The sequence below is a fragment of the Procambarus clarkii genome, unplaced genomic scaffold (genome assembly GCF_040958095.1).
Source record: "Procambarus clarkii isolate CNS0578487 unplaced genomic scaffold, FALCON_Pclarkii_2.0 HiC_scaffold_123, whole genome shotgun sequence".
Taxonomy (NCBI): domain Eukaryota; kingdom Metazoa; phylum Arthropoda; class Malacostraca; order Decapoda; family Cambaridae; genus Procambarus; species Procambarus clarkii.
Window position 1 is genome coordinate 532,615 of NW_027189156.1, and position 27,222 is coordinate 559,836.

General features: G+C 50.5%; 1 protein-coding gene across 1 annotated transcript in view; it reads left to right on the plus strand.

The window, feature by feature from the left end:
- LOC138360833 (sodium-coupled monocarboxylate transporter 1-like) overlaps nt 1–19,088 on the plus strand; it is a 109,217-nt gene extending 90,129 nt beyond the window's left edge. Inside the window, exons 6-7 of the mRNA XM_069320348.1 lie at nt 18,783–19,007; nt 19,055–19,088. Of these exons, the coding sequence (XP_069176449.1) occupies nt 18,783–19,007; nt 19,055–19,088 (259 nt within the window). The remainder of the gene's footprint in view (nt 1–18,782; nt 19,008–19,054) is intronic.
- Nucleotides 19,089–27,222: the final 8,134 nt, after the last annotated feature.

A 27,222-nucleotide genomic window follows, 5' to 3' on the forward strand; every position in this document is an offset into this window, starting at 1 on the left:
AAGTAACTTCCTTGGTTAGTATAATTTAGTGTTCATTAGATTTTCCTGTAAAGGCAATGAGATGTACTATGTCTATACTTGACTCAGGTAGCAACTTTTACCGTGCTCTGGGGTTCCACCTCCACCAAACCCAGAGTATATCTATGCTTCCGCTGTGTTGTGTGTCTGTCTGTTCCCAGGTCTGATTGGTACACCGACCCAGTTGTTCCAGCCACACGTGAACCCTTGTCTGTAAAGACCGAGGGGGGAGGCACGTTACACAAAGCCCTCCCCCCACCAGACCCAGTAACCCATACATCAGTTACTTTGGGGATGAGTGACTATCCAAGAGTCACCCGGCCGACGCCTCACGTCACTAACGAGGTTGTCAGGGCCAGCGAGCTGTCCACATTATAGCAGTCACCGGAGGTGCCATACAACGCCGGGGTAGCTGTCTCGAGATCACCACTACCCACCTGCTGCGTCATCAAGACTGCAGCCGTTCCAGCAGTGTTGGAGGAGAGGTCAAGAAATGGAAAGCACGTAGCAGTACTCAAGAATTTCGCCGGAAGATTAATGATTACGTCATCTGAAGTAACAAGAAAGCAGAACTAAGGCGGTCACAGGTGGAAGGCACGGTTTCCCTACAGAGTACCGGGACTCGCCAATAGAAGGTCGCAAAATTGTCTCCTTTGGCCTAAAGTCGGCGGTACGAGGGTATACACAGTTGGTGTTTACGGCCTAGTAACCTGGTGACATCAAGAAACGCCTGAGATGACGTGAGCAATGATGGAAGACGAGATTCACCTGTTCTGCAAACAAGCAACCCGCCTCTACGACCTTCTGACACCACTCCTGCTAAGAGACACCGTTGGTACATCCAGTTCTGCTCTGCTGTGGTTATCTGCGCCGTCAAGTTTAACATCAAGACTGCCGTGTGAACTGTGATTGATATGAAGGCGTGTGGACTGTCGAGAGCAAGATTAATGGCCGAAGTAACAGTATTCTACAGCTGTCACTTGGCACTCCGCTCTACTACACTCTGTCGTCATTCAGGAGTACCGGATGGGAGTACAAGAGGACCAGGTATTGATGTCTACACATGAAAAGAAGCAAGATCGACACCGTCATCGTCAGCGACTACATTCAGCATCCAGCAGCATCGATTTTTTTTTTCGATTACTCAATATGAACAATTGATACAAACAACAAAGTGGCTCTGAACATCTGTGTAAAGAACATCTGGACACTTTTGTTTAAATGTTGAAAAACAGATTTAAAATAATAATTGGTATGATATATGAAAATTTAACTCTATAAATTGGTCGGTAATCAAAATCGAAGCCCCTGTGTAATTGTCTCAGCCCAGAACAAACGGTTATGGAAAATTATGTTGTGCTATTTTTTGCAGAATGTTTGAACACAGGAGAGGCGGACCAATATAAACATTGACACTTCTAGTGAGTGAGAACACTTGGCTGTACAGTCAGCTGAAACCTGTGATATAGTATAGGATTTTTTTTATATTTTTTAGATAGATGTAATAAACGTTAGGTGTGTTCCTTGATGGGGAGTGGTTAGTACACGGATGTGTACCTGATAGTTCCGTAGTACGCTCCCGGATGACTGAAAGTTCAGTCTGATGATATAACTTTAATGTTTGTTTGAGCACGGTATGGCCGGCTCTAGAGGACACATGGACTTGGCTAGTGAAGAGCCAAGAGAGTTTAATAGCTAGTTTTTGATGGTAGAGTAGGGACATGTTATTTAGCTATGTCAGTAAGGGTAGGATGTATGTTTCCTGATATTGGAGGATTGCTGTCAGTTGACAGCTGAGAAATTTATGAAATATGAACATGTTCATTATGATGTTGGACTATTATTTGTCAAATTTTATTAGTTAGGTTAGCTTTTGTTTGTGGCATGAGTTGAATTGTGGGTTTGGATACTAAACCTCGTGAATTTTAACAAATTAACAAGGTTTACTAAGTGCTTGTGCGGGGGGGTTGTAACAAACTAGGCTGTTGTAAGAATTATCCAGAGTGGTTTATCGACAAAAGAGAATGGGAAGCTGAGCCGCATGGTGACCTGACCCCCAGGGGAATTCGCGGTGGAAATAACCAACGCTTTGTTCATAGCTGCGTAAAATGAATCATCCTATAGTATTCAGTAATTTAGAGAAAATTAGCCTTTATTCATTTTGCATTAAAATTGTATTGTATAATAGTACTGGATACAATATCAAGAGTATTCTAATTATTGAGTTTAAGTCACCATCAGTGACGTCACGAATCGGATCTAACTTTTAAGGCGGAGTGACCGGCGGTCATAGGTCAGCAGGGTTGACATGTCTAATATTTCTCAAAGTTTTAATAACCATTTTTGTGATCGGGAACAGCTCTGCCGTTAGATGTTTGTAATTTAATTCAGTAAAATAATTCAACCAGTCTGGATCAATTAAGTACAACAGAGTTTAATTGTTATAACTTAACCTTGCTAAAGTAACTGGGTAAGCGATGCGGAACAATACAATACTCTGTCTGGGGTAGTCCAGACAAGGAAAAAATCAGTGTGGAAACGGGAGCAGCTGGGATAAGAGGTCAAACATCTTACCTCTCCCCAAGACCAGCCAAAACATCTAGCTGGTCGCCCAAGGTATAGTTGCTATTGTTAATTATAGAAATAGTCTTCTCATTTGCCACTCAGGTCAAGTAGGGAGTGTTAAAGTGATAGGGAGTGAACATATTTAGATTTTGTTTTAGTTTTCTTTTAATAAATTAAATTTGTTATTAATTTGCATTTCATTGTTTCCATGTGTTTTATGTGTATACTTGTCCTGGTCACGTGGTCCACACGAGGCAGAGTTGCATTGGGCGCCGATTCTAACATCGAATCGGAATTATCATTACTGTGTAATTTATTCCACACTCAAGGTCATCGTTTATAGTGGGGATCAAGCCCCTAGGTTGATTAATTAGCGTGATCGATCCAGACCTCGATCATTGCTCTTGTATTACTGGTCTGGTGGTGGCAGCAGAGGTGACTCTAGGGTTTTGTTCAGAGCTTAGGTCACGTCATACTGGGTGTAGAATCCTAAGTCGGTCAATCGTCTTAGGACCACGTGGCGTGGAGTTGGCTTTGTTAAAAGTTTTGGAGTCCCTTGGTTTAGAAATAAAAGTAAGAATACGGGTAGAGGGAGTAGAAGATAAGAAGTGAAGGAGAGGAACCCAAACCCGTGTTACACTCTGGCACCACCACACTCTGGCACCACCACACTTTCTCGCCACCACACTTTGGCGCCACCACACTCTGGCACCACCACACTCTGGCACCACCACACTCTTGCAGCACCACACTCTGGCACCAATACACTCTGGCACCACTACACTCTGGTACCACGACACTCTGGTACCACCACACTCTGGCACAACCACACTCTGGCGCCACCACACTCTGGAACCACCACACTCTGGCACCACCACACTCTGGCACCACCACACTCTTGCAGCATCACACTCTGGCACCAATACACTCTGGCACCACTACACTCTGGTACCACCACACTCTGGTACCACATCACTCTGGCACAACCACACTCTGGCGCCACCACACTCTGGAACCACCACACTCTGGCACCACCACACTCTGGCACCACTACACTCTGGCACCACCACACTCTGGAACCACCACATTCTGGCACCACCACACTCTGGCACCATCACACTCTGGCACCACCACACTCTTGCAGCACCACACTCTGGCACCACCACACTCTGGCACCACTACACTCTGGCACCTCCACACTCTGGAACCACCACACTCTGGCACCACCACACTCTGGCACCACCACACTCTGGTGCCACCCCATTCTGGCACCACCACACTCTGGCACCACCACACTCTGGCACTACCACACTCTGGCACTACCACACTTTGGCGCCACCACACTCTGGCACCACCACACTCTGGCACCACCACACTCTGGCACCACCACACTCTGGCACTACCACACTCTGGCACCACCACACTCTGGCACCACCACACTCTGGCACTACCACACTCTGGCACTACCACACTCTGGCACCACCACACTCTGGCACTACCACACTCTGGCACCACCACACTCTGGCACCACCACACTCTGGCACTACCACACTCTGGCACCACCACACTCTGGCACCACTACACTCTGGCACCACCACACTCTGGCACCACCACACTCTGGCGCCACCACACTCTGGCACCACTACACTCTGGCACCACCACACTCTGGCACCACCACACTCTGGCACCACCACACTCTGGTACCACCACACTCTGGCGCCACCACACTCTGGCACCACCACACTCTGGCACCACCACAGTCTGGCACCACTACACTCCGGCACCACCACACTCTGGCGCCACCACACTCTGGTACCACCACACTCTGGCGCCACCACACTCTGGTGCCACCACACTCTGGCACCACCACACTCTGGCACCACCACACTCTGGCGCCACCACACTCTGGGGCCACCACACTCTGGTGCCACCACACTCTGGCACCACCACACTCTGGCACCACCACACTCTGGCGCCACCACACTCTGGCACCACCACACTCTGGTGCCACCACACTCTGGCGCCACCACACTCTGGCACCACCACACTCTGGCACCACCACACTCTGGCACCACCACACTCTGGCGCCACCACACTCTGGCACCACCACACTCTGGCGCCACCACACTCTGGCGCCACCACACTCTGGCACCACCACACTCTGGCACCACCACACTCTGGTACCACCACACTCTGGCACCACCACACTCTGGCACCACCTCACTCTGGCGCCACTACACTCTGGTACCACCACACTCTGGCACCACCACACTCTGGCACCACCACACTCTGGTGCCACTACACTCTGGTACCACCACACTCTGGCACCACCACACTCTGGCACTACCACACTCTGGCGCCACCACACTCTGGCACCACCACACTCTGGACCACCACACTCTGGCACCACCACACTCTGGCACTACCACACTCTGGCACCACCACACTCTGGCACCACCACACTCTGGCACTACCACACTATGGCACCACCACACTCTGGCACCACCACACTCTGGCGCCACCACACTCTGGCACCACCACACTCTGGCACCACCACACTCTGGCACCACCACACTCTGGTACCACCACACTCTGGCACCACCACACTCTGGCACCACCACACTCTGGCACCACCACACTCTGGCACCACCACACTTTCTCGCCACCACACTCTGGCGCCACCACACTCTGGCACCACCACACTCTGGCACCACCACACTCTTGCAGCACCACACTCTGGCACCACCACACTCTGGCACCACCACACTCTTGCAGCACCACACTCTGGCACCACCACACTCTGGCACCACCACACTCTGGCACCACCACACTCTGGCACCACCACACTCTGGCACCACTACACTCTGGCACCACTACACTCTGGCACCACCACACTCTGGCACCACCACACTCTGGCACCACCACACTCTGGCACCACCACACTCTGGCACCACCACACTTTCTCGCCACCACACTTTGGCGCCACCACACTCTGGCACCACCACACTCTGGCACCACCACACTCTTGCAGCACCACACTCTGGCACCAATACACTCTGGCACCACTACACTCTGGTACCACCACACTCTGGTACCACCACACTCTGGCACAACCACACTCTGGCACCACCACACTCTTGCAGCACCACACTCTGGCACCACCACACTCTGGCACCACCACACTCTTGCAGCACCACACTCTGGCACCAATACACTCTGGCACCACTACACTCTGGTACCACCACACTCTGGTACCACCACACTCTGGCACAACCACACTCTGGCGCCACCACACTCTGGAACCACCACACTCTGGCACCACCACACTCTGGCACCACCACACTCTTGCAGCATCACACTCTGGCACCAATACACTCTGGCACCACTACACTCTGGCACCACCACACTCTGGTACCACCTCACTCTGGCACAACCACAATCTGGCGCCACCACACTCTGGAACCACCACACTCTGGCACCACCACACTCTGGCACCACTACACTCTGGCACCACCACACTCTGGAACCACCACACTATGGCACCACCACACTCTGGCACCACCACACTCTGGCACCACCACACTCTTGCAGCACCACACTCTGGCACCACCACACTCTGGCACCACCACACTCTGGCACCACCACACTTTCTCGCCACCACACTCTGGCGCCACCACACTCTGGCACCACCACACTCTGGCACCACCACACTCTTGCAACACCACACTCTGGCACCACCACACTCTGGCACCACCACACTCTGGCGCCACCACACTCTGGCGCCACCACCCTCTGGCACCACCACACTCTGGCACCACCACACTCTTGCAGCACCACACTCTGGCACCACCACACTCTGGCACCACCACACTCTGGCACCACCACACTCTGGCACCACCACAATCTGGCACCACCACACTCTGGCGCCACCACACTCTGGCACCACCACACTCTGGCACCACCACACTCTTGCAGCACCACACTCTGGCACCACCACACTCTGGCACCACCACACTCTGGCACCACCACACTCTGGCACCACTACACTCTGGCACCACTACACTCTGGCACCACCACACTCTGGCACCACCACACTCTGGCACCACCACACTCTGGCACCACCACACTCTGGCACCACCACACTTTCTCGCCACCACACTTTGGCGCCACCACACTCTGGCACCACCACACTCTGGCACCACCACACTCTTGCAGCACCACACTCTGGCACCAATACACTCTGGCACCACTACACTCTGGTACCACGACACTCTGGTACCACCACACTCTGGCACAACCACACTCTGGCGCCACCACACTCTGGAACCACCACACTCTGGCACCACCACACTCTGGCACCACCACACTCTTGCAGCATCACACTCTGGCACCAATACACTCTGGCACCACTACACTCTGGTACCACCACACTCTGGTACCACATCACTCTGGCACAACCACACTCTGGCGCCACCACACTCTGGAACCACCACACTCTGGCACCACCACACTCTGGCACCACTACACTCTGGCACCACCACACTCTGGAACCACCACACTCTGGCACCACCACACTCTGGCACCATCACACTCTGGCACCACCACACTCTTGCAGCACCACACTCTGGCACCACCACACTCTGGCACCACTACACTCTGGCACCTCCACACTCTGGAACCACCACACTCTGGCACCACCACACTCTGGCACCACCACACTCTGGTGCCACCCCATTCTGGCACCACCACACTCTGGCACCACCACACTCTGGCACTACCACACTCTGGCACTACCACACTCTGGCGCCACCACACTCTGGCACCACCACACTCTGGCACCACTACACTCTGGCACCACCACACTCTGGGACTACCACACTCTGGCACCACCACACTCTGGCACCACCACACTCTGGCACTACCACACTCTGGCACTACCACACTCTGGCACCACCACACTCTGGCACTACCACACTCTGGCACCACCACACTCTGGCACCACCACACTCTGGCACTACCACACTCTGGCACCACCACACTCTGGCACCACCACTCTGGCACCACCACACTCTGGCACCACCACACTCTGGCACCACCACACTTTCTCGCCACCACACTCTGGCGCCACCACACTCTGGCACCACCACACTCTGGCACCACCACACTTTCTCGCCACCACACTCTGGCGCCACCACACTCTGGCACCACCACACTCTGGCACCACCACACTTTCTCGCCACCACACTCTGGCGCCACCACACTCTGGCACCACCACACTCTGGTACCACCACACTCTGGCACCACCACACTCTGGCACCACCACACTTTGGCACTACCACACTCTGGCACCACCACACTCTGGTACCACCACACTCTGGCACCACCACACTCTGGCACCACCACACTCTGGCACCACCACACTCTTGCACCACCACACTCTGGCACCACCACACTCTGGCACTACCACACTCTGGCACCACCACACTCTGGCACCACCACACTCTGGCAGGACCAGCCTATGGCACTACCACACTCTGGCACCACCACACTCTGGCACCACCACACTCTGGCAGGACCAGCCTATGGCACTACCACACTCTGGTACCACCACACTCTGGCACCACCACACTCTGGCACCACCACACTCTGGCACTACCACACTCTGGCACCACCACACTCTGGCACCACCACACTCTGGCACTACCACACTCTGGCACCACCACACTCTGGCACCACCACACTCTGGCAGGACCAGCCTATGGCACTACCACACTTTGGCACCACCACACTCTGGCACCACCACACTCTGGCGCCACCACACTCTGGCACTACCACACTCTGGCACCACCACACTCTGGCACCACCACACTCTTGCACCACCACACTCTGGCACCACCACACTCTGGCACTACCACACTCTGGCACCACCACACTCTGGCACCACCACACTCTGGCAGGACCAGCCTATGGCACTACCACACTCTGGCACCACCACACTCTGGCACCACCACACTCTGGCAGGACCAGCCTATGGCACTACCACACTCTGGCACCACCACACTCTGGCACCACCACACTCTGGCACCACCACACTCTGGCACTACCACACTCTGGCACCACCACACTCTGGCACCACCACACTCTGGCAGGACCAGCGTATGGCACTACCACACTCTGGCACCACCACACTCTGGCACCACCACACTCTGGCACCACCACACTCTGGCAGGACCAGCGTATGGCACTACCACATTCTAGCACACAACACTTCCATGCACCCTAACGATTTATCCAATACAGAAAATAATTGGCCAAGTAATCTTGTCCAATGGTTAACCGAGCTGGCACTTCACTTAATATTGCAACAGTTGGTGACTAATGTGGTTAACGTTGCTCTCTGGGACATGATTGTTAAGTTTCATTGTCAAGGGAGGCCTTCCTGTTGGCTTGAAGTTTCACCATAACGACCATTAACCGTGCCTCTGTTTTCAATGGCTGGTTCCTCTCCCTCCTAGGTAGCGTACATTCAAGATTCGGAAGGAAGAAATGGTTTGTGGTCAAATCTTACAGTTTATTATATATGTTTAATTTAGTAGGTTCATTTATCGTGTTACCAGCTCTTAGACTTGAGAATTTTTAAAGTAACATTAGTTAGATTAATTTTGTGACAACAGCTGATAAAACGGCCTTTACCATTCACTGTAATCCTTTGATGACTAACTAATGTAAATTGACAACATCTTTTGGGAGTTACATTAGAGTCTGTATATGATATGGAAATTTCCCACAGTGGTCTTCCTCAGTGTTCAGTCAGAGGTAGTCTGCGTCAGTGTACAGTCCGAGGTAGTCTGCGTCAGTGTACAGTCCGAGGTAGTCTGCGTCAGTGTACAGTCAGAGGTAGTCTGCGTCAGTGTACAGTCCGAGGTAGTCTGCGTCAGTGTACAGTCCGAGGTAGTCTGCGACAGTGTACAGTCCGAGGTAGTCTGCGTCAGTGTACAGTCAGAGGTAGTCTGCGTCAGTGTACAGTCCGAGGTAGTCTGCGTCAGTGTACAGTCCGAGGTAGTCTGCGACAGTGTACAGTCAGAGGTAGTCTGCGACAGTGTACAGTCCGAGGTAGTCTGCGTCAGTGTACAGTCCGAGGTAGTCTGCGTCAGTGTACAGTCCGAGGTAGTCTGCGACAGTGTACAGTCCGAGGTAGTCTGCGACAGTGTACAGTCCGAGGTAGTCTGCGACAGTGTACAGTCCGAGGTAGTCTGCGACAGTGTACAGTCCGAGGTAGTCTGCGACAGTGTACAGTCCGAGGTAGTCTGCGTCAGTGTACAGTCCGAGGTAGTCTGCGTCAGTGTACAGTCCGAGGTAGTCTGCGACAGTGTACAGTCCGAGGTAGTCTGCGTCAGTGTACAGTCCGAGGTAGTCTGCGTCAGTGTACAGTCCGAGGTAGTCTGCGTCAGTGTACAGTCAGAGGTAGTCTGCGACAGTGTACAGTCAGAGGTAGTCTGCGACAGTGTACAGTCAGAGGTAGTCTGCGTCAGTGTACAGTCCGAGGTAGTCTGCGTCAGTGTACAGTGCGAGGTAGTCTGCGTCAGTGTACAGTCCGAGGTAGTCTGCGCCAGTGTACAGTGCGAGGTAGTCTGCGCCAGTGTACAGTGCGAGGTAGTCTGCGCCAGTGTTCAGTGCGAGGTAGTCTGCGTCAGTGAACAGTCCGAGTTAGTCTGCGTCAGTGTACAGTCCGAGTTAGTCTGCGTCAGTGTTCAGTCCGAGGTAGTCTGCGTCAGTGTACAGTTCGAGGTAGTCTGCGTCAGTGTACAGTCCGAGGTAGTCTGCGTCAGTGTACAGTCCGAGGTAGTCTGCGTCAGTGTACAGTCCGAGGTAGTCTGCGTCAGTGTACAGTCAGAGGTAGTCTGCGACAGTGTACAGTCAGAGGTAGTCTGCGACAGTGTACAGTCAGAGGTAGTCTGCGACAGTGTACAGTCAGAGGTAGTCTGCGACAGTGTACAGTCAGAGGTAGTCTGCGACAGTGTACAGTCAGAGGTAGTCTGCGACAGTGTACAGTGCGAGGTTATCTTGAGATGATTTCGGGGCTTTTTTTAGTGTCCCCGCGGCCCGGTCCTCGACCAGGCCTCCACCCCCAGGAAGCAGCCCGTGACAGCTGACTAACTCCCAGGTACCTATTTACTGCTAGGTAACAGGGGCATTCAGGGTGAAAGAAACTTTTGCCCATTTGCTTCTGCCTCGTGCGGGAATCGAACCCGTGCCACAGAATTACGAGTCCTGCGAGCTATCCACCAGGCTACGAGGCCCCTGTACACTGTAGGTAGTCTGCGACAGTGTTCAGTGCGAGGTAGTCTGCGTCAGTGTTCAGTGCGAGGTAGTCTGCGTCAGTGTACAGTGCGAGGTAGTCTGCGTCAGTGTTCAGTGCGAGGTAGTCTGCGTCAGTGTTCAGTGCGAGGTAGTCTGCGTCAGTGTTCAGTGCGAGGTAGTCTGCGTCAGTGTTCAGTGCGAGGTAGTCTGCGTCAGTGTTCAGTGCGAGGTAGTCTGCATCAGTGTTCAGTGCGAGGTAGTCTGCGTCAGTGTACAGTGCGAGGTAGTCTGCGTCAGTGTTCAGTGCTAGGTAGTCTGCGTCAGTGTTCAGTGCGAGGTAGTCTGCATCAGTGTACAGTGCGAGGTAGTCTGCGTCAGTGTTCAGTGCGAGGTAGTCTGCGTCAGTGTACAGTGCGAGGTAGTCTGCGTCAGTGTACAGTGCGAGGTAGTCTGCGTCAGTGTTCAGTGCGAGGTAGTCTGCGACAGTGTACAGTCAGAGGTAGTCTGCGTCAGTGTACAGCCCAAGGTAGTCTGCGCCAGTGTCCAGTGCGAGGTAGTCTGCGTCAGTGTTCAGTGCGAGGAAGTCTGCGTCAGTGTACAGTCCGAGGTAGTCTGCGCCAGTGTTCAGTGCGAGGTAGTCTGCGTCAGTGTACAGTCCGAGGTAGTCTGCGTCAGTGTACAGTCCGAGGTAGTCTGCGACAGTGTACAGTCCGAGGTAGTCTGCGACAGTGTACAGTCCGAGGTAGTCTGCGCCAGTGTACAGTCCGAGGTAGTCTGCGTCAGTGTACAGTCCGAGGTAGTCTGCGACAGTGTACAATCCGAGGTAGTGTGCGACAGTGTACAATCCGAGGTAGTCTGCGCCAGTGTACAGTCCGAGGTAGTCTGCGCCAGTGTACAGTCCGAGGTAGTCTGCGTCAGTGTACAGTCCGAGGTAGTTTGCGACAGTGTACAGTCCGAGGTAGTCTGCGCCAGTGTACAGTCCGAGGTAGTCTGCGTCAGTGTACAGTCCGAGGTAGTCTGCGACAGTGTACAATCCGAGGTAGTCTGCGCCAGTGTACAGTCCGAGGTAGTCTGCGCCAGTGTACAGTCCGAGGTAGTCTGCGTCAGTGTACAGTCCGAGGTAGTCTGCGACAGTGTACAATCCGAGGTAGTCTGCGCCAGTGTACAGTCCGAGGTAGTCTGCGCCAGTGTACAGTCCGAGGTAGTCTGCGTCAGTGTACAGTCAGAGGTAGTCTGCGACAGTGTACAGTCAGAGGTAGTCTGCGACAGTGTACAGTCAGAGGTAGTCTGCGACAGTGTACAGTCAGAGGTAGTCTGCGACAGTGTACAGTCAGAGGTAGTCTGCGACAGTGTACAGTCAGAGGTAGTCTGCGACAGTGTACAGTGCGAGGTTATCTTGAGATGATTTCGGGGCTTTTTTTAGTGTCCCCGCGGCCCGGTCCTCGACCAGGCCTCCACCCCCAGGAAGCAGCCCGTGACAGCTGACTAACTCCCAGGTACCTATTTACTGCTAGGTAACAGGGGCATTCAGGGTGAAAGAAACTTTTGCCCATTTGCTTCTGCCTCGTGCGGGAATCGAACCCGTGCCACAGAATTACGAGTCCTGCGAGCTATCCACCTGGCTACGAGGCCCCTGTACACTGTAGGTAGTCTGCGACAGTGTACAGTGCGAGGTAGTCTGCGACAGTGTTCAGTGCGAGGTAGTCTGCGTCAGTGTTCAGTGCGAGGTAGTCTGCGTCAGTGTACAGTGCGAGGTAGTCTGCGTCAGTGTTCAGTGCGAGGTAGTCTGCGTCAGTGTTCAGTGCGAGGTAGTCTGCGTCAGTGTTCAGTGCGAGGTAGTCTGCGTCAGTGTTCAGTGCGAGGTAGTCTGCGTCAGTGTTCAGTGCGAGGTAGTCTGCATCAGTGTTCAGTGCGAGGTAGTCTGCGTCAGTGTACAGTGCGAGGTAGTCTGCGTCAGTGTTCAGTGCTAGGTAGTCTGCGTCAGTGTTCAGTGCGAGGTAGTCTGCATCAGTGTACAGTGCGAGGTAGTCTGCGTCAGTGTTCAGTGCGAGGTAGTCTGCGTCAGTGTACAGTGCGAGGTAGTCTGCGTCAGTGTACAGTGCGAGGTAGTCTGCGTCAGTGTTCAGTGCGAGGTAGTCTGCGACAGTGTACAGTCAGAGGTAGTCTGCGTCAGTGTACAGCCCAAGGTAGTCTGCGCCAGTGTTCAGTGCGAGGTAGTCTGCGTCAGTGTTCAGTGCGAGGTAGTCTGCGTCAGTGTACAGTCCGAGGTAGTCTGCGCCAGTGTTCAGTGCGAGGTAGTCTGCGTCAGTGTACAGTCCGAGGTAGTCTGCGTCAGTGTACAGTCCGAGGTAGTCTGCGACAGTGTACAGTCCGAGGTAGTCTGCGCCAGTGTACAGTCCGAGGTAGTCTGCGTCAGTGTACAGTCCGAGGTAGTCTGCGACAGTGTACAATCCGAGGTAGTCTGCGACAGTGTACAATCCGAGGTAGTCTGCGCCAGTGTACAGTCCGAGGTAGTCTGCGCCAGTGTACAGTCCGAGGTAGTCTGCGTCAGTGTACAGTCCGAGGTAGTCTGCGACAGTGTACAGTCCGAGGTAGTCTGCGCCAGTGTACAGTCCGAGGTAGTCTGCGTCAGTGTACAGTCCGAGGTAGTCTGCGACAGTGTACAATCCGAGGTAGTCTGCGCCAGTGTACAGTCCGAGGTAGTCTGCGCCAGTGTACAGTCCGAGGTAGTCTGCGTCAGTGTACAGTCCGAGGTAGTCTGCGACAGTGTACAATCCGAGGTAGTCTGCGCCAGTGTACAGTCCGAGGTAGTCTGCGCCAGTGTACAGTCCGAGGTAGTCTGCGCCAGTGTACAGTCCGAGGTAGTCTGCGACAGTGTACAGTCCGAGGTAGTCTGCGCCAGTGTACAGTCCGAGGTAGTCTGCGCCAGTGTACAGTCCGAGGTAGTCTGCGACAGTGTACAGTCCGAGGTAGTCTGCGCCAGTGTACAGTCCGAGGTAGTCTGAGCCAGTGTACAGTCCGAGGTAGTCTGCCCCAGTGTACAGTCCGAGGTAGTCTGCGCCAGTGTACAGTCCGAGGTAGTCTGCGTCAGTGTACAGTCAGAGGTAGTCTGCGACAGTGTACAGTCCGAGGTAGTCTGCGTCAGTGTACAGTCAGAGGTAGTCTGCGACAGTGTACAGTCAGAGGTAGTCTGCGTCAGTGTACAGTCCGAGGTAGTCTGCATCAGTGTACAGTCAGAGGTAGTCTGCGACAGTGTACAGTCAGAGGTAGTCTGCGACAGTGTACAGTCAGAGGTAGTCTGCGACAGTGTACAGTCAGAGGTAGTCTGCGACAGTGTACAGTCAGAGGTAGTCTGCGACAGTGTACAGTCAGAGGTAGTCTGCGACAGTGTACAGTGCGAGGTTATCTTGAGATGATTTCGGGGCTTTTTTTAGTGTCCCCGCGGCCCGGTCCTCGACCAGGCCTCCACCCCCAGGAAGCAGCCCGTGACAGCTGACTAACTCCCAGGTACCTATTTACTGCTAGGTAACAGGGGCATTCAGGGTGAAAGAAACTTTTGCCCATTTGCTTCTGCCTCGTGCGGGAATCGAACCCGTGCCACAGAATTACGAGTCCTGCGAGCTATCCACCAGGCTACGAGGCCCCTGTACACTGTAGGTAGTCTGCGACAGTGTACAGTGCGAGGTAGTCTGCGACAGTGTTCAGTGCGAGGTAGTCTGCGTCAGTGTTCAGTGCGAGGTAGTCTGCGTCAGTGTACAGTGCGAGGTAGTCTGCGTCAGTGTTCAGTGCGAGGTAGTCTGCGTCAGTGTTCAGTGCGAGGTAGTCTGCGTCAGTGTTCAGTGCGAGGTAGTCTGCGTCAGTGTTCAGTGCGAGGTAGTCTGCGTCAGTGTTCAGTGCGAGGTAGTCTGCATCAGTGTTCAGTGCGAGGTAGTCTGCGTCAGTGTACAGTGCGAGGTAGTCTGCGTCAGTGTTCAGTGCTAGGTAGTCTGCGTCAGTGTTCAGTGCGAGGTAGTCTGCATCAGTGTACAGTGCGAGGTAGTCTGCGTCAGTGTTCAGTGCGAGGTAGTCTGCGTCAGTGTACAGTGCGAGGTAGTCTGCGTCAGTGTACAGTGCGAGGTAGTCTGCGTCAGTGTTCAGTGCGAGGTAGTCTGCGACAGTGTACAGTCAGAGGTAGTCTGCGTCAGTGTACAGTCCAAGGTAGTCTGCGCCAGTGTTCAGTGCGAGGTAGTCTGCGTCAGTGTTCAGTGCGAGGTAGTCTGCGTCAGTGTACAGTCCGAGGTAGTCTGCGCCAGTGTTCAGTGCGAGGTAGTCTGCGTCAGTGTACAGTCCGAGGTAGTCTGCGTCAGTGTACAGTCCGAGGTAGTCTGCGTCAGTGTACAGTCCGAGGTAGTCTGCGACAGTGTACAGTCCGAGGTAGTCTGCGCCAGTGTACAGTCCGAGGTAGTCTGCGTCAGTGTACAGTCCGAGGTAGTCTGCGACAGTGTACAATCCGAGGTAGTCTGCGACAGTGTACAATCCGAGGTAGTCTGCGCCAGTGTACAGTCCGAGGTAGTCTGCGCCAGTGTACAGTCCGAGGTAGTCTGCGTCAGTGTACAGTCCGAGGTAGTCTGCGACAGTGTACAGTCCGAGGTAGTCTGCGCCAGTGTACAGTCCGAGGTAGTCTGCGTCAGTGTACAGTCCGAGGTAGTCTGCGACAGTGTACAGTCAGAGGTAGTCTGCGACAGTGTACAGTCCGAGGTAGTCTGCGTCAGTGTACAGTCAGAGGTAGTCTGCGACAGTGTACAGTCAGAGGTAGTCTGCGTCAGTGTACAGTCCGAGGTAGTCTGCATCAGTGTACAGTCAGAGGTAGTCTGCGACAGTGTACAGTCAGAGGTAGTCTGCGACAGTGTACAGTCAGAGGTAGTCTGCGACAGTGTACAGTCAGAGGTAGTCTGCGACAGTGTACAGTCAGAGGTAGTCTGCGACAGTGTACAGTCAGAGGTAGTCTGCGACAGTGTACAGTGCGAGGTTATCTTGAGATGATTTCGGGGCTTTTTTTAGTGTCCCCGCGGCCCGGTCCTCGACCAGGCCTCCACCCCCAGGAAGCAGCCCGTGACAGCTGACTAACTGCCAGGTACCTATTTACTGCTAGGTAACAGGGGCATTCAGGGTGAAAGAAACTTTTGCCCATTTGCTTCTGCCTCGTGCGGGAATCGAACCCGTGCCACAGAATTACGAGTCCTGCGAGCTATCCACCAGGCTACGAGGCCCCTGTACACTGTAGGTAGTCTGCGACAGTGTACAGTGCGAGGTAGTCTGCGACAGTGTTCAGTGCGAGGTAGTCTGCGTCAGTGTTCAGTGCGAGGTAGTCTGCGTCAGTGTACAGTGCGAGGTAGTCTGCGTCAGTGTTCAGTGCGAGGTAGTCTGCGTCAGTGTTCAGTGCGAGGTAGTCTGCGTCAGTGTTCAGTGCGAGGTAGTCTGCGTCAGTGTTCAGTGCGAGGTAGTCTGCGTCAGTGTTCAGTGCGAGGTAGTCTGCATCAGTGTTCAGTGCGAGGTAGTCTGCGTCAGTGTACAGTGCGAGGTAGTCTGCGTCAGTGTTCAGTGCTAGGTAGTCTGCGTCAGTGTTCAGTGCGAGGTAGTCTGCATCAGTGTACAGTGCGAGGTAGTCTGCGTCAGTGTTCAGTGCGAGGTAGTCTGCGTCAGTGTACAGTGCGAGGTAGTCTGCGTCAGTGTACAGTGCGAGGTAGTCTGCGTCAGTGTTCAGTGCGAGGTAGTCTGCGACAGTGTACAGTCAGAGGTAGTCTGCGTCAGTGTACAGTTCAAGGTAGTCTGCGCCAGTGTTCAGTGCGAGGTAGTCTGCGTCAGTGTTCAGTGCGAGGTAGTCTGCGTCAGTGTACAGTCCGAGGTAGTCTGCGCCAGTGTTCAGTGCGAGGTAGTCTGCGTCAGTGTACAGTCCGAGGTAGTCTGCGTCAGTGTACAGTCCGAGGTAGTCTGCGTCAGTGTACAGTCCGAGGTAGTCTGCGACAGTGTACAGTCCGAGGTAGTCTGCGCCAGTGTACAGTCCGAGGTAGTCTGCATCAGTGTACAGTCCGAGGTAGTCTGCGACAGTGTACAATCCGAGGTAGTCTGCGACAGTGTACAATCCGAGGTAGTCTGCGCCAGTGTACAGTCCGAGGTAGTCTGCGCCAGTGTACAGTCCGAGGTAGTCTGCGTCAGTGTACAGTCCGAGGTAGTCTGCGACAGTGTACAGTCCGAGGTAGTCTGCGCCAGTGTACAGTCCGAGGTAGTCTGCGTCAGTGTACAGTCCGAGGTAGTCTGCGACAGTGTACAATCCGAGGTAGTCTGCGCCAGTGTACAGTCCGAGGTAGTCTGCGCCAGTGTACAGTCCGAGGTAGTCTGCGTCAGTGTACAGTCCGAGGTAGTCTGCGACAGTGTACAATCCGAGGTAGTCTGCGCCAGTGTACAGTCCGAGGTAGTCTGCGCCAGTGTACAGTCCGAGGTAGTCTGCGCCAGTGTACAGTCCGAGGTAGTCTGCGACAGTGTACAGTCCGAGGTAGTCTGCGCCAGTGTCAGTCCGAGGTAGTCTGCGCCAGTGTACAGTCCGAGGTAGTCTGCGACAGTGTACAGTCCGAGGTAGTCTGCGCCAGTGTACAGTCCGAGGTAGTCTGCGCCAGTGTACAGTCCGAGGTAGTCTGCGCCAGTGTACAGTCCGAGGTAGTCTGCGCCAGTGTACAGTCCGAGGTAGTCTGCGACAGTGTACAGTCCGAGGTAGTCTGCGACAGTGTACAGTCCGAGGTAGTCTGCGACAGTGTACAGTCCGAGGTAGTCTGCGACAGTGTACAGTCCGAGGTAGTCTGCGACAGTGTACAGTCCGAGGTAGTCTGCGACAGTGTACAGTCCGAGGTAGTCTGCGACAGTGTACAGTCCGAGGTAGTCTGCGACAGTGTACAGTCCGAGGTAGTCTGCGACAGTGTACAGTCCGAGGTAGTCTGCGCCAGTGTACAGTCCGAGGTAGTCTGCGCCAGTGTACAGTCCGAGGTAGTCTGCGCCAGTGTACAGTCCGAGGTAGTCTGCGACAGTGTACAGTCCGAGGTAGTCTGCGACAGTGTACAGTCCGAGGTAGTCTGCGTCAGTGTACAGTCCGAGGTAGTCTGCGTCAGTGTACAGTCCGAGGTAGTCTGCATCAGTGTACAGTGCGAGGTAGTCTGCGCCAGTGTACAGTCCGAGGTAGTCTGCGTCAGTGTACAGTCCGAGGTAGTCTGCGACAGTGTACAATCCGAGGAAACAATCGGTACTGTTCCAGTTTACATCTGTGTGTGTGTATCATAGAGATCTTTTAAATTACTATATTATGATAAAATTGGACCGATCATCTTTGTGGATTATGTTCAATTCTTTCACAAATCCAACTTTAATTAAATATATCAAGTATTGTCCGATACTTACAAGTCTATAAGAACGTATATTTAATCCCCAGATTTGAGAAAATATAAAAGAAAATATAAATTATCAGTGTTTAGTGACGAGTATGATATTATACTGCAAATAATCGTTTGTTGTTAACAAACAATATATATAGTTACATTTATGGCATAATTTGGTAAACTTGTTTAAAATTTCAAACTCATGTAAATGTCTTTTCTACAAAGTTTAATTATTACTTGATCAAGCATAGTTTAAATTAATAATTTTTCAAAGTATTTGAAAACAAGTTCGGTCATATTCAAATCAATATATTTACTTTAATCTAGAGAGATCCTGAACATAATTACATGGAGAACGAATAAAATAACAGTAAAAGTGCAAGTGAGAATGTAAAACTGATAAAACTGAAAATATATTACCTTCTTTGAGCTGCCATGAAGGTTCATTCAGATCCACTTGTCAAAATTTATATCATATTCTTTTGGTCTTTTCAGAGTTTGCATTGCCTTCGTTGTGGGTCTGTGTGCAATATGGTCAACATTCTACTTCTCCGGTCTGGTTGCCTATGCCACCTACAAGGACTGTGACCCGCTCACTCTTGGCAGGATAGAGAAACCTGACCAGATCTTACCGTACCTGGTGATGGATAAGCTGGACCACCTCACTGGTGTTCCTGGGATATTTGTGGCGGCTGTGTACGGTGGTGTTCTCAGGTCAGTCCTCCCGCCTCACATCCCGCACTTCCTCGTGGCTGTGTTAATAATAATAATACACAAGGAAATAGCAATAGCGGGATATAGCTAGGAGAAAAACTGCTTTTCTCAAGCGACTTTCTCAATAATAATAACAATAATACTATAATAATAATATTAATAATAATAATATTAATAATAATAATAATAATAATAATAATAATAATAACTAACAATAACAATAATAATAATTTGCCATCCACACTTCCGTGGAACTCTACACTTCGACACTTCCCAGGGAAGTGTGGATGACAGTTTATATGGCGTCTGGGTGGGTCAGTAATTACTCTGAGTTCAGTAGGAGTCAGGGAAAGTCGACAATCCCCGCATGACAGCAGTAGTTGCTGCTGGAATCTTTCCTTTATTAAAACTGCACATAGCTCAGTCGATAGAACGTCGGCCTCACACGCTTTTGGTCCACAGTTCGAGTCTCCTAGAGTCCAGGGAAATGAAATAATAATAATAATAATAATAAATTAGAGAAGTGCAGAAGCGGCTGAACAAAAGTACAAGTGCATCGTGAATTCGACACTTGATAGATTGATTGATGGATGGATGACTCCTTGGTTGATTGTTGAGGTTTACAGAGTGAGGTGTTGTCTGGAGACTTAGCCGCTAGCGCCCTCCTGCCTCTCTGTATGCCGGCTCAACAGAGTGAGGTGTTGTCCGGAGACTTAGCCGCTAGCGCCCTCCTGCCTCTCTGTATGCCGGCTCAACAGAGTGAGGTGTTGTCCGGAGACTTAGCCGCTAGCGCCCTCCTGCCTCTCTGTATGCCGGCTCAACAGAGTGAGGTGTTGTCCGGAGACTTAGCCGCTCGCGCCCTCCTGCCTCTCTGTATGCCGGCTCAACAGAGTGAGGTGTTGTCCGGAGACTTAGCCGCTAGCGCCCTCCTGCCTCTCTGTATGCCGGCTCAACAGAGTGAGGTGTTGTCCGGAGACTTAGCCGCTAGCGCCCTCCTGCCTCTCTGTATGCCGGCTCAACAGAGTGAGGTGTTGTCCGGAGACTTAGCCGCTCGCGCCCTCCTGCCTCTCTGTATGCCGGCTCAACAGAGTGAGGTGTTGCCCGGAGACTTAGCCGCTCGCGCCCTCCTGCCTCTCTGTATGCCGGCTCAACAGAGTGAGGTGTTGTCCGGAGACTTAGCCGCTAGCGCCCTCCTGCCTCTCTGTATGCCGGCTCAACAGAGTGAGGTGTTGTCCGGAGACTTAGCCGCTCGCGCCCTCCTGCCTCTCTGTATGCCGGCTCAACAGAGTGAGGTGTTGTCCGGAGACTTAGCCGCTAGCGCCCTCCTGCCTCTCTGTATGCCGGCTCAACAGAGTGAGGTGTTGTCCGGAGACTTAGCCGCTAGCGCCCTCCTGCCTCTCTGTATGCCGGCTCAACAGAGTGAGGTGTTGTCCGGAGACTTAGCCGCTAGCGCCCTCCTGCCTCTCTGTATGCCGGCTCAACAGAGTGAGGTGTTGTCCGGAGACTTAGCCGCTAGCGCCCTCCTGCCTCTCTGTATGCCGGCTCAACAGAGTGAGGTGTTGTCCGGAGACTTAGCCGCTAGCGCCCTCCTGCCTCTCTGTATGCCGGCTCAACAGAGTGAGGTGTTGTCCGGAGACTTAGCCGCTAGCGCCCTCCTGCCTCTCTGTATGCCGGCTCAACAGAGTGAGGTGTTGTCCGGAGACTTAGCCGCTAGCGCCCTCCTGCCTCTCTGTATGCCGGCTCAGCCACGTCGCCAACACAACTCATCTCTTACTAACTACGTCGTTCTCGCTCACATTCGCTCTCAGGATAAACAACAACGTAATTGAAAATGGCATCAGCTCACGAAAATGATGTGCTGTCTCGTTTTCTGTTTTGGGTCCTCTGGCTTAGGCTGTTGGGTCAGGAGAGGACACCTTCACGTAACGGTTCTCATGACGTTTTGAAACCTTAGGAGAATTTCCTAAGGTTTGCGTTTGTTTGCGAATAGTTTGCGTCCCGCCCCTCCCCGTGTTAAACAGTTTACCGTTATCTATCGTGTCAATTCCTCTGGGAATTTTGCAAGTAGCGATCATCTCTCTCTTTACTCTTTTGACTTCCAATGTCGTGAGGTGCATTTCACGCAGTCTTTCCTCTTAACTCATGCCTCTTAGTTCTGGGACTACCCCAGTGGCATACCTCTGAACTTTTTCCAGCTTCGTTTTATGCTTGACAAGGTACGGGCTCCATGCTGCGGCCGCATACTCCAGGATTGGTCTTACATATGTGGTGTACAAGGTTCTGAAGGATTCTTTACACAGGTTTCTGAAGGCAGTTCTGATGTTAGCCAGCCTAGTATATGCCTCAGATGTTTTTCTTTTTTTTTTGTGGCCATCAGGAGACAGGTTTCTGTTATATTAACTCCTAGATCTTTCTCTCTGTCCGTTTCGTGAAGGACTTCATCTCCCATTCGTTATCCTGTGTTTGGCCGCCTGTTTCCATCGCTTAGTTTTATTACCTTTCTCCTACTCGGGTTGAGTCCAACCATTTGGGTTGGATGGTAGAGCGACGGTCTCGCTTCATGCAGGTCGGCGTTCAATCCCCGACCATCCAAGTGGTTGGGCACCATTCCTTCCCTCCTTCCCATCCCAAATCCTTATCCTGACCCCTTCCTAGTGCTATATAGTCGTAATGGCTTGGCGCACTCCCGATAGTTCCCTTCCCCTTCCTTTACTCGGGTTGAACTTTAGCAGTCATTTGTTGAACCATTCACTCAGTTTGTCTAGGTCATCTTATAGCCTCATACTATCTTCCTCTGTCTTAATCCACCTATAATCCTATCCTCCTATAATCCTATCTTCCAATGAGAGGAACGATTTTATTCCCTCTGGGAGATCATTTACAGAAATCAGAAACAGTATAGGTCCAAGGACTGAACCCTGTGGGACTCCACTGGTGACGCCTCGCCAATCTGAGACCTCACCCCTCACAGTGACTGTCTGTCTTCTGTTGCTTACGTACTCCGTAATCCAGTGGAGTACCTTTCCTTTCACTCCCGCCTTCATTTCAAGCTTGTGCACTAGTCTCTTATGTGATACTGTGTCAAAGGCTTTCTGACAATCCAAAAATATGCAGTCTGACCAGCCGTCTCTACCTTGTTTGATTTGTGTTGCCTGGTCATAGAATTCAGTTAATCCTGTGAGGCATGATTTGTTATCCCTGGATCCATGCTGCTGTTGTCTTACAAAGTTCTTTCTTTCAAAGTTCTTTACCGAGGTCTATAGTTTAGTGCATCCTGCCTATCACCCTTCATGTATATTGGGACTACATTGGCTTCTTCCAATCTTTTGGCCGTGCACCTGTTACCAGTGATTTGTTGTACACCATGGATAGTGGCAGGCACAGAGCTTCTGCTCCTTCCTTTAATATCCATGGTGAGATTCCATCCGGGAATGATAACCTTTGTCACATCCCATTCTTGCAGGTGCTTCCTCACCTCCTCACTGGTAATCTCAAACTCCTCTAGTGGTGTCTGGTTAGATATTCCATCGCGTATCTCAGCGACTTCTCCTTGCTCTACTGTGAAGATCTCCTGGAATTTCTTACTAAGTTCTTCGCACACCTCCTTGTTGTTTGTAGTGAATATACCTGCCCCTATCCTCAATTTCCTTACATGTTCCTTCACTGTTATATCTCTCCTGGTGTGGCTGTGCAGCAAATTTGGTTGAGTCTTTGCCTTGCTCGGCTATATCATTTCATATTGTCGCTCTGCCTTTCTTTTCATCCTGACGTATTCATTCCACTCACTGTGGTAACTTTCTCTGCTCTCTAATGTCCTGTTATTTCTATAGTTTCTCCACGCCCTTGTACTTAGTTGCTTTGCTAGCTTACATCTCTGAATAAACCATGGATTTCTTGTCTGCATTTAATATTTTTTCCTTTTGGTCTGGGAGAATCTTGTCTCCTATCTTCTTGCACTTCTGCAGATAGTCCACCATGTCTTGGGCCGTCTTTCCGCTGAGCTCTGTTTACTAAGATATATATGTTCAAAATTTCCTTATCTCTTTCCGTAATGCCGGCCTTTTGTTTTCTGGGCCATTCCACCCCCTGTGTGAGAAGGGGTGTGTGGGATATTTGGGGCTTGAATCTGATTATTTAAATATTAATGTAGTAAATTAAATTACGAAGGACCAACTGCTTTTATAGTAAAGAGGGAAACTGAGAATTTCTGATCATTAGATAATTCCTAGATGAACCAGTGACTATGGACAAAATACTAGAGAATATGATCATAGAAATAATTAATGGACTGTATAATTAAATGAATCAAACCCTCAAACACCTACATTGGGGGGTTATTACTGGAGGTAAGTACGTCCAGGAATTAGTGTGGTTCGTTCACTAATTCAATTAATAATAATCTAATCCTATAAAAATTATATTGAAACTGATATCATTACCATAAATGGGAACATAGATTATAAGTATAGTAATGAGAGTTACAGTAACACACATTAATCCTGAGGAATTCTGCACATAAAGAATTGCAATAGATTCACGAAGGAATATAAAATCTTAGCTTAATGATGATTCCTCTAGACAAGCCATGGAGTTTCCTCTTATTCTCTGGACTCGGTAGGCTGACGAATGGGACGGATTAACATGGGAGAAGGCGGCAGGAAGAATTCTTCTCACGTGCTGCAAGACAAATATTTACAGTAGCAACTAAATTAACTACTGAATCTCTATATTCAAGAAATTGAGAGTTACAGGTGACAAAATTTAATCACCTGTTATTAGATGTTATCATGCGTCATAACGGTCAATCACCCAGCTACTACAAAACTCTTTACTAGATGCATCACATAAAGGGAATATACTTAGCTGAAAGGGCACTGTATAAGATTTAAGATTGCCGTGCTTCGCGTCCCCAGGCTCCGGCTAAGCCTATCCTGGATAGTGGCGCACTTCGCTGGCTGGTCACGTGTCGTCAAGAACCAGGTTAAAAGGTTCCTTATCTGACACCAGCACTAGCTGAAGATATTATCTGCAAGGTTATTCACGCCTCACAGTGGCGACTTTCATCTGAGGATGGATAACGTCTGCCCAAATGGCTGGACAATGGCGTCTCCTTGTGAGTACGGTATGCGCAGGTCTGCCTCTGAGCGGCTCTCCACATGTACTGAGTATGGTCCCCCTCAACCCACGCCGCGTCGTGCGTTCATAAAACAAATTATGTCACGAACATTAATATTTCTCGCATTTACTCTTGAAACGTTGAAGACTGGACGGATTTATTATTTAGAGGAAGAAATTATTATTATTTACCAATTTAAGAATAGTAAATATATAAGGGAGAGGAATTAATGTCTCCCCATGGCATTCACTGGTGACTTTAACTTTTATTACGAGATAATCGCTATGACTCCAACGCTCTATTCGGCTTTTAGTTGGAGGTCAATTCATCTGCAATTAGTTATCATACAGAATGCCTTAGTTATAGAGAATCGAATTTAATTCTCACATACATTGGATATAATGTGTTTACTGTAAGGAAATCTGACGCAATACTGGCGTCAGGTGACGTGAGAATTCTAGCCTACTGCACAGATGAAATTATTAGTACATGAGAATTCTACGTGTGGTTAATTTTACTTACTACAATAATTAGTATAGTTAGTAATAAGTAATGAGAATACAACAGTGTTGTATTCGGTGTTGGAAATATCCAACATAACTCCGGGGGGAGGATTCTAGGGTCGTAGTGTACTGTGGTGTACTGACCTATCCCGAAGTGATATTAAGATTAGTACATTAGTATGTTAATATGTTAGTATGTTAGTACACACATAACGAACATCCCGGGTTTATCAAGGACTTACAAGAACTTGAGTCTTGCTAATTACATGTCAAATGAAGCATGTTTCTTGTAGCCTACACAATATTTATAGAATTCAACTCTCCCAATTTAAACTAACAGAATCTACAGTGATGCGATATCCTGGGTCATAGTGACGTGTAATGTTTTGTTACGTGATATCACATCGTAGCATCATCATAGTTATCTCAGTGGGAAGTGAAGGAAATTACTCTTCTTCAGAGTTGTAATAGGCTTGCAAATTCCGCCTACATTGTTGAGCTGCAGCTCTAGTGGGACGGTTGCTTGGAGGAACAAATTCATTGTCCTCCGAAATTACTGGGGAAACTGGATCTGGCTGATATTCTTGTTCAGTCAGTTCAAGGGGAACCAGCTTCTCTAAAGTTTTTAGAGTAGTGTTGCCTCGGCATAAGACTTTAACTACTCTTAGGACACCCTGTCGATCTGGATGAATGGTAACAATTTTACCTATGGGCCATTCTGACCTTGGTCCATCACTGTCGACTAGTACCAGGTCTCCTGGCTTTAATTGCACCTTATTGTAAGGACTCGAAGCTCCGTAGTGGTACTCTCGTAGAGCTGTGAGGTACTCTCGAGTCCACACCTCATTCCACCTGTTAATAACTCTAGAAAGATGCTGGTAGCTTTCCACCAAGTCTCCTCTGGTCACATGGGACAGGTCTACAGGGTCCTCTTCGGCTAAAGGGATGAGAGGGCTCAGTAGACCTCCATGGATCAAGTGAGAGGGACTCAGAGGTTCTCTCTGGGTGTAATCATCAGACAGGTAGGTTATTGGGCGGTTATTAACTCGCGCCTCGATTTCCACAACAATGGTTTGGAGCTCGGAGTAACTGACCTTTTGTCGGTGTAAAGTTTTCCTTAGACACTTCTTGACTGTGCCTACCATTCGCTCATAGAACCCACCTTGCCAAGGGGCTCTCGGTGCTATGAATTTCCAGTGACATTGTCTTCTTTGTAAGACTGACTGTACTTCAGGGTGGTTCCAGACTTCTCGCAAACAACTTTCTCCTGCCACAAAATTAGATCCGTTGTCTGATATCATTAATCTAGGACACGATCGGCGGGCAGCAAATCTGTGGAAAGCTTGAATGAAAGCTTCAGCACTCATGTCTGGAGTGACCTCTAAGTGCACGCCTCTGGTTGTAGCACATGTAAAGAGACAAATGTACGCCTTCACTGGTATATTATCTGGGTTACCAGTGAGGAGTAAGGCTCCTGTATAATCAACTCCAGTGGTTTCGAAAGGACGAAGATGAACCACTCGCTCTTCTGGGAGTGGTGGAGGTCCTGGGTAAGGACACACTCTAGCATCGTATCTCTTACAGATTACACAAGATTTAATAATTGTTTTAACAGTCTGACGACCTTGAGGAAGCCAGTACTTTTGTCTAAGATCGGTGAGAGTATCTAAAACTCCACCATGTAGTGTACCATATTGATGGTGATGTAAGACAAGAAATTTAGTTATGATGTGGTGACGAGGTAAAAGAATTGGATTCTTAGTGTCTAAGTCGATTTTTGCATGTAGCAAACGTCCTCCACATCGTAGTATGTTATGAGTGTTGGCATCGTACCAGACGCCTAGAGACTTAGTGAGTTTATCTGGAAGATTCTCAAATTCGTTCCCGTATGTCTCTTGCTGCGCACGCTTGATCCAATAGTGGACATGATTGGGAAATTTATGTCGAATTCCTACTTTAGCAAGGAAATCAAACACGTGCGCAGTCACTCGTAACAATTTACTTAAGTTAGAATAATGATGAGGATCAATGGCTAATATTCGCTGAGGCTCTGGGTCCTTCATGGGAGTGGTGATATTGGTCACTATGACTTGTGGCTTTTGTTTGGGCCACTGACCACCAACAAGCCATGAGGGTCCATTGAACCACAGCGAAGACTTGACAAGTTGTTTTAATGTTAATCCTCTTGATAAATAATCTGCAGGATTGTCCTTAGTAGGGACATGTCTAAACTTATAACCTGCGGATAAATCATGAATCTCCCTGACGCGATTACTGACGTAAGGAGTTTTGTTGTTATTGTTTCTTACCCATTGTAAGACTGCCTCGTTGTCTGACCACACTACAATCTCACCAAAGTGGATATTATTGAGTGTCTTTGCCAAGCAATGAGCCAATCTTACTCCCACTAGCAATGCAGTCAACTCCATCTGAGGTAAGGATCTCTTTTTGATGGGAGCAACTCTTGCTTTTGATGTGAGTAAAATTGATTGAGCACTGTTAACTAAATAGGCTACTGCGCCATATGCTTTGCCAGAGGCATCGCAAAAAACGTACAAATTGGTGGGTAAGTTTGGTCCTGAAGCATTACGAGGAAATTTCA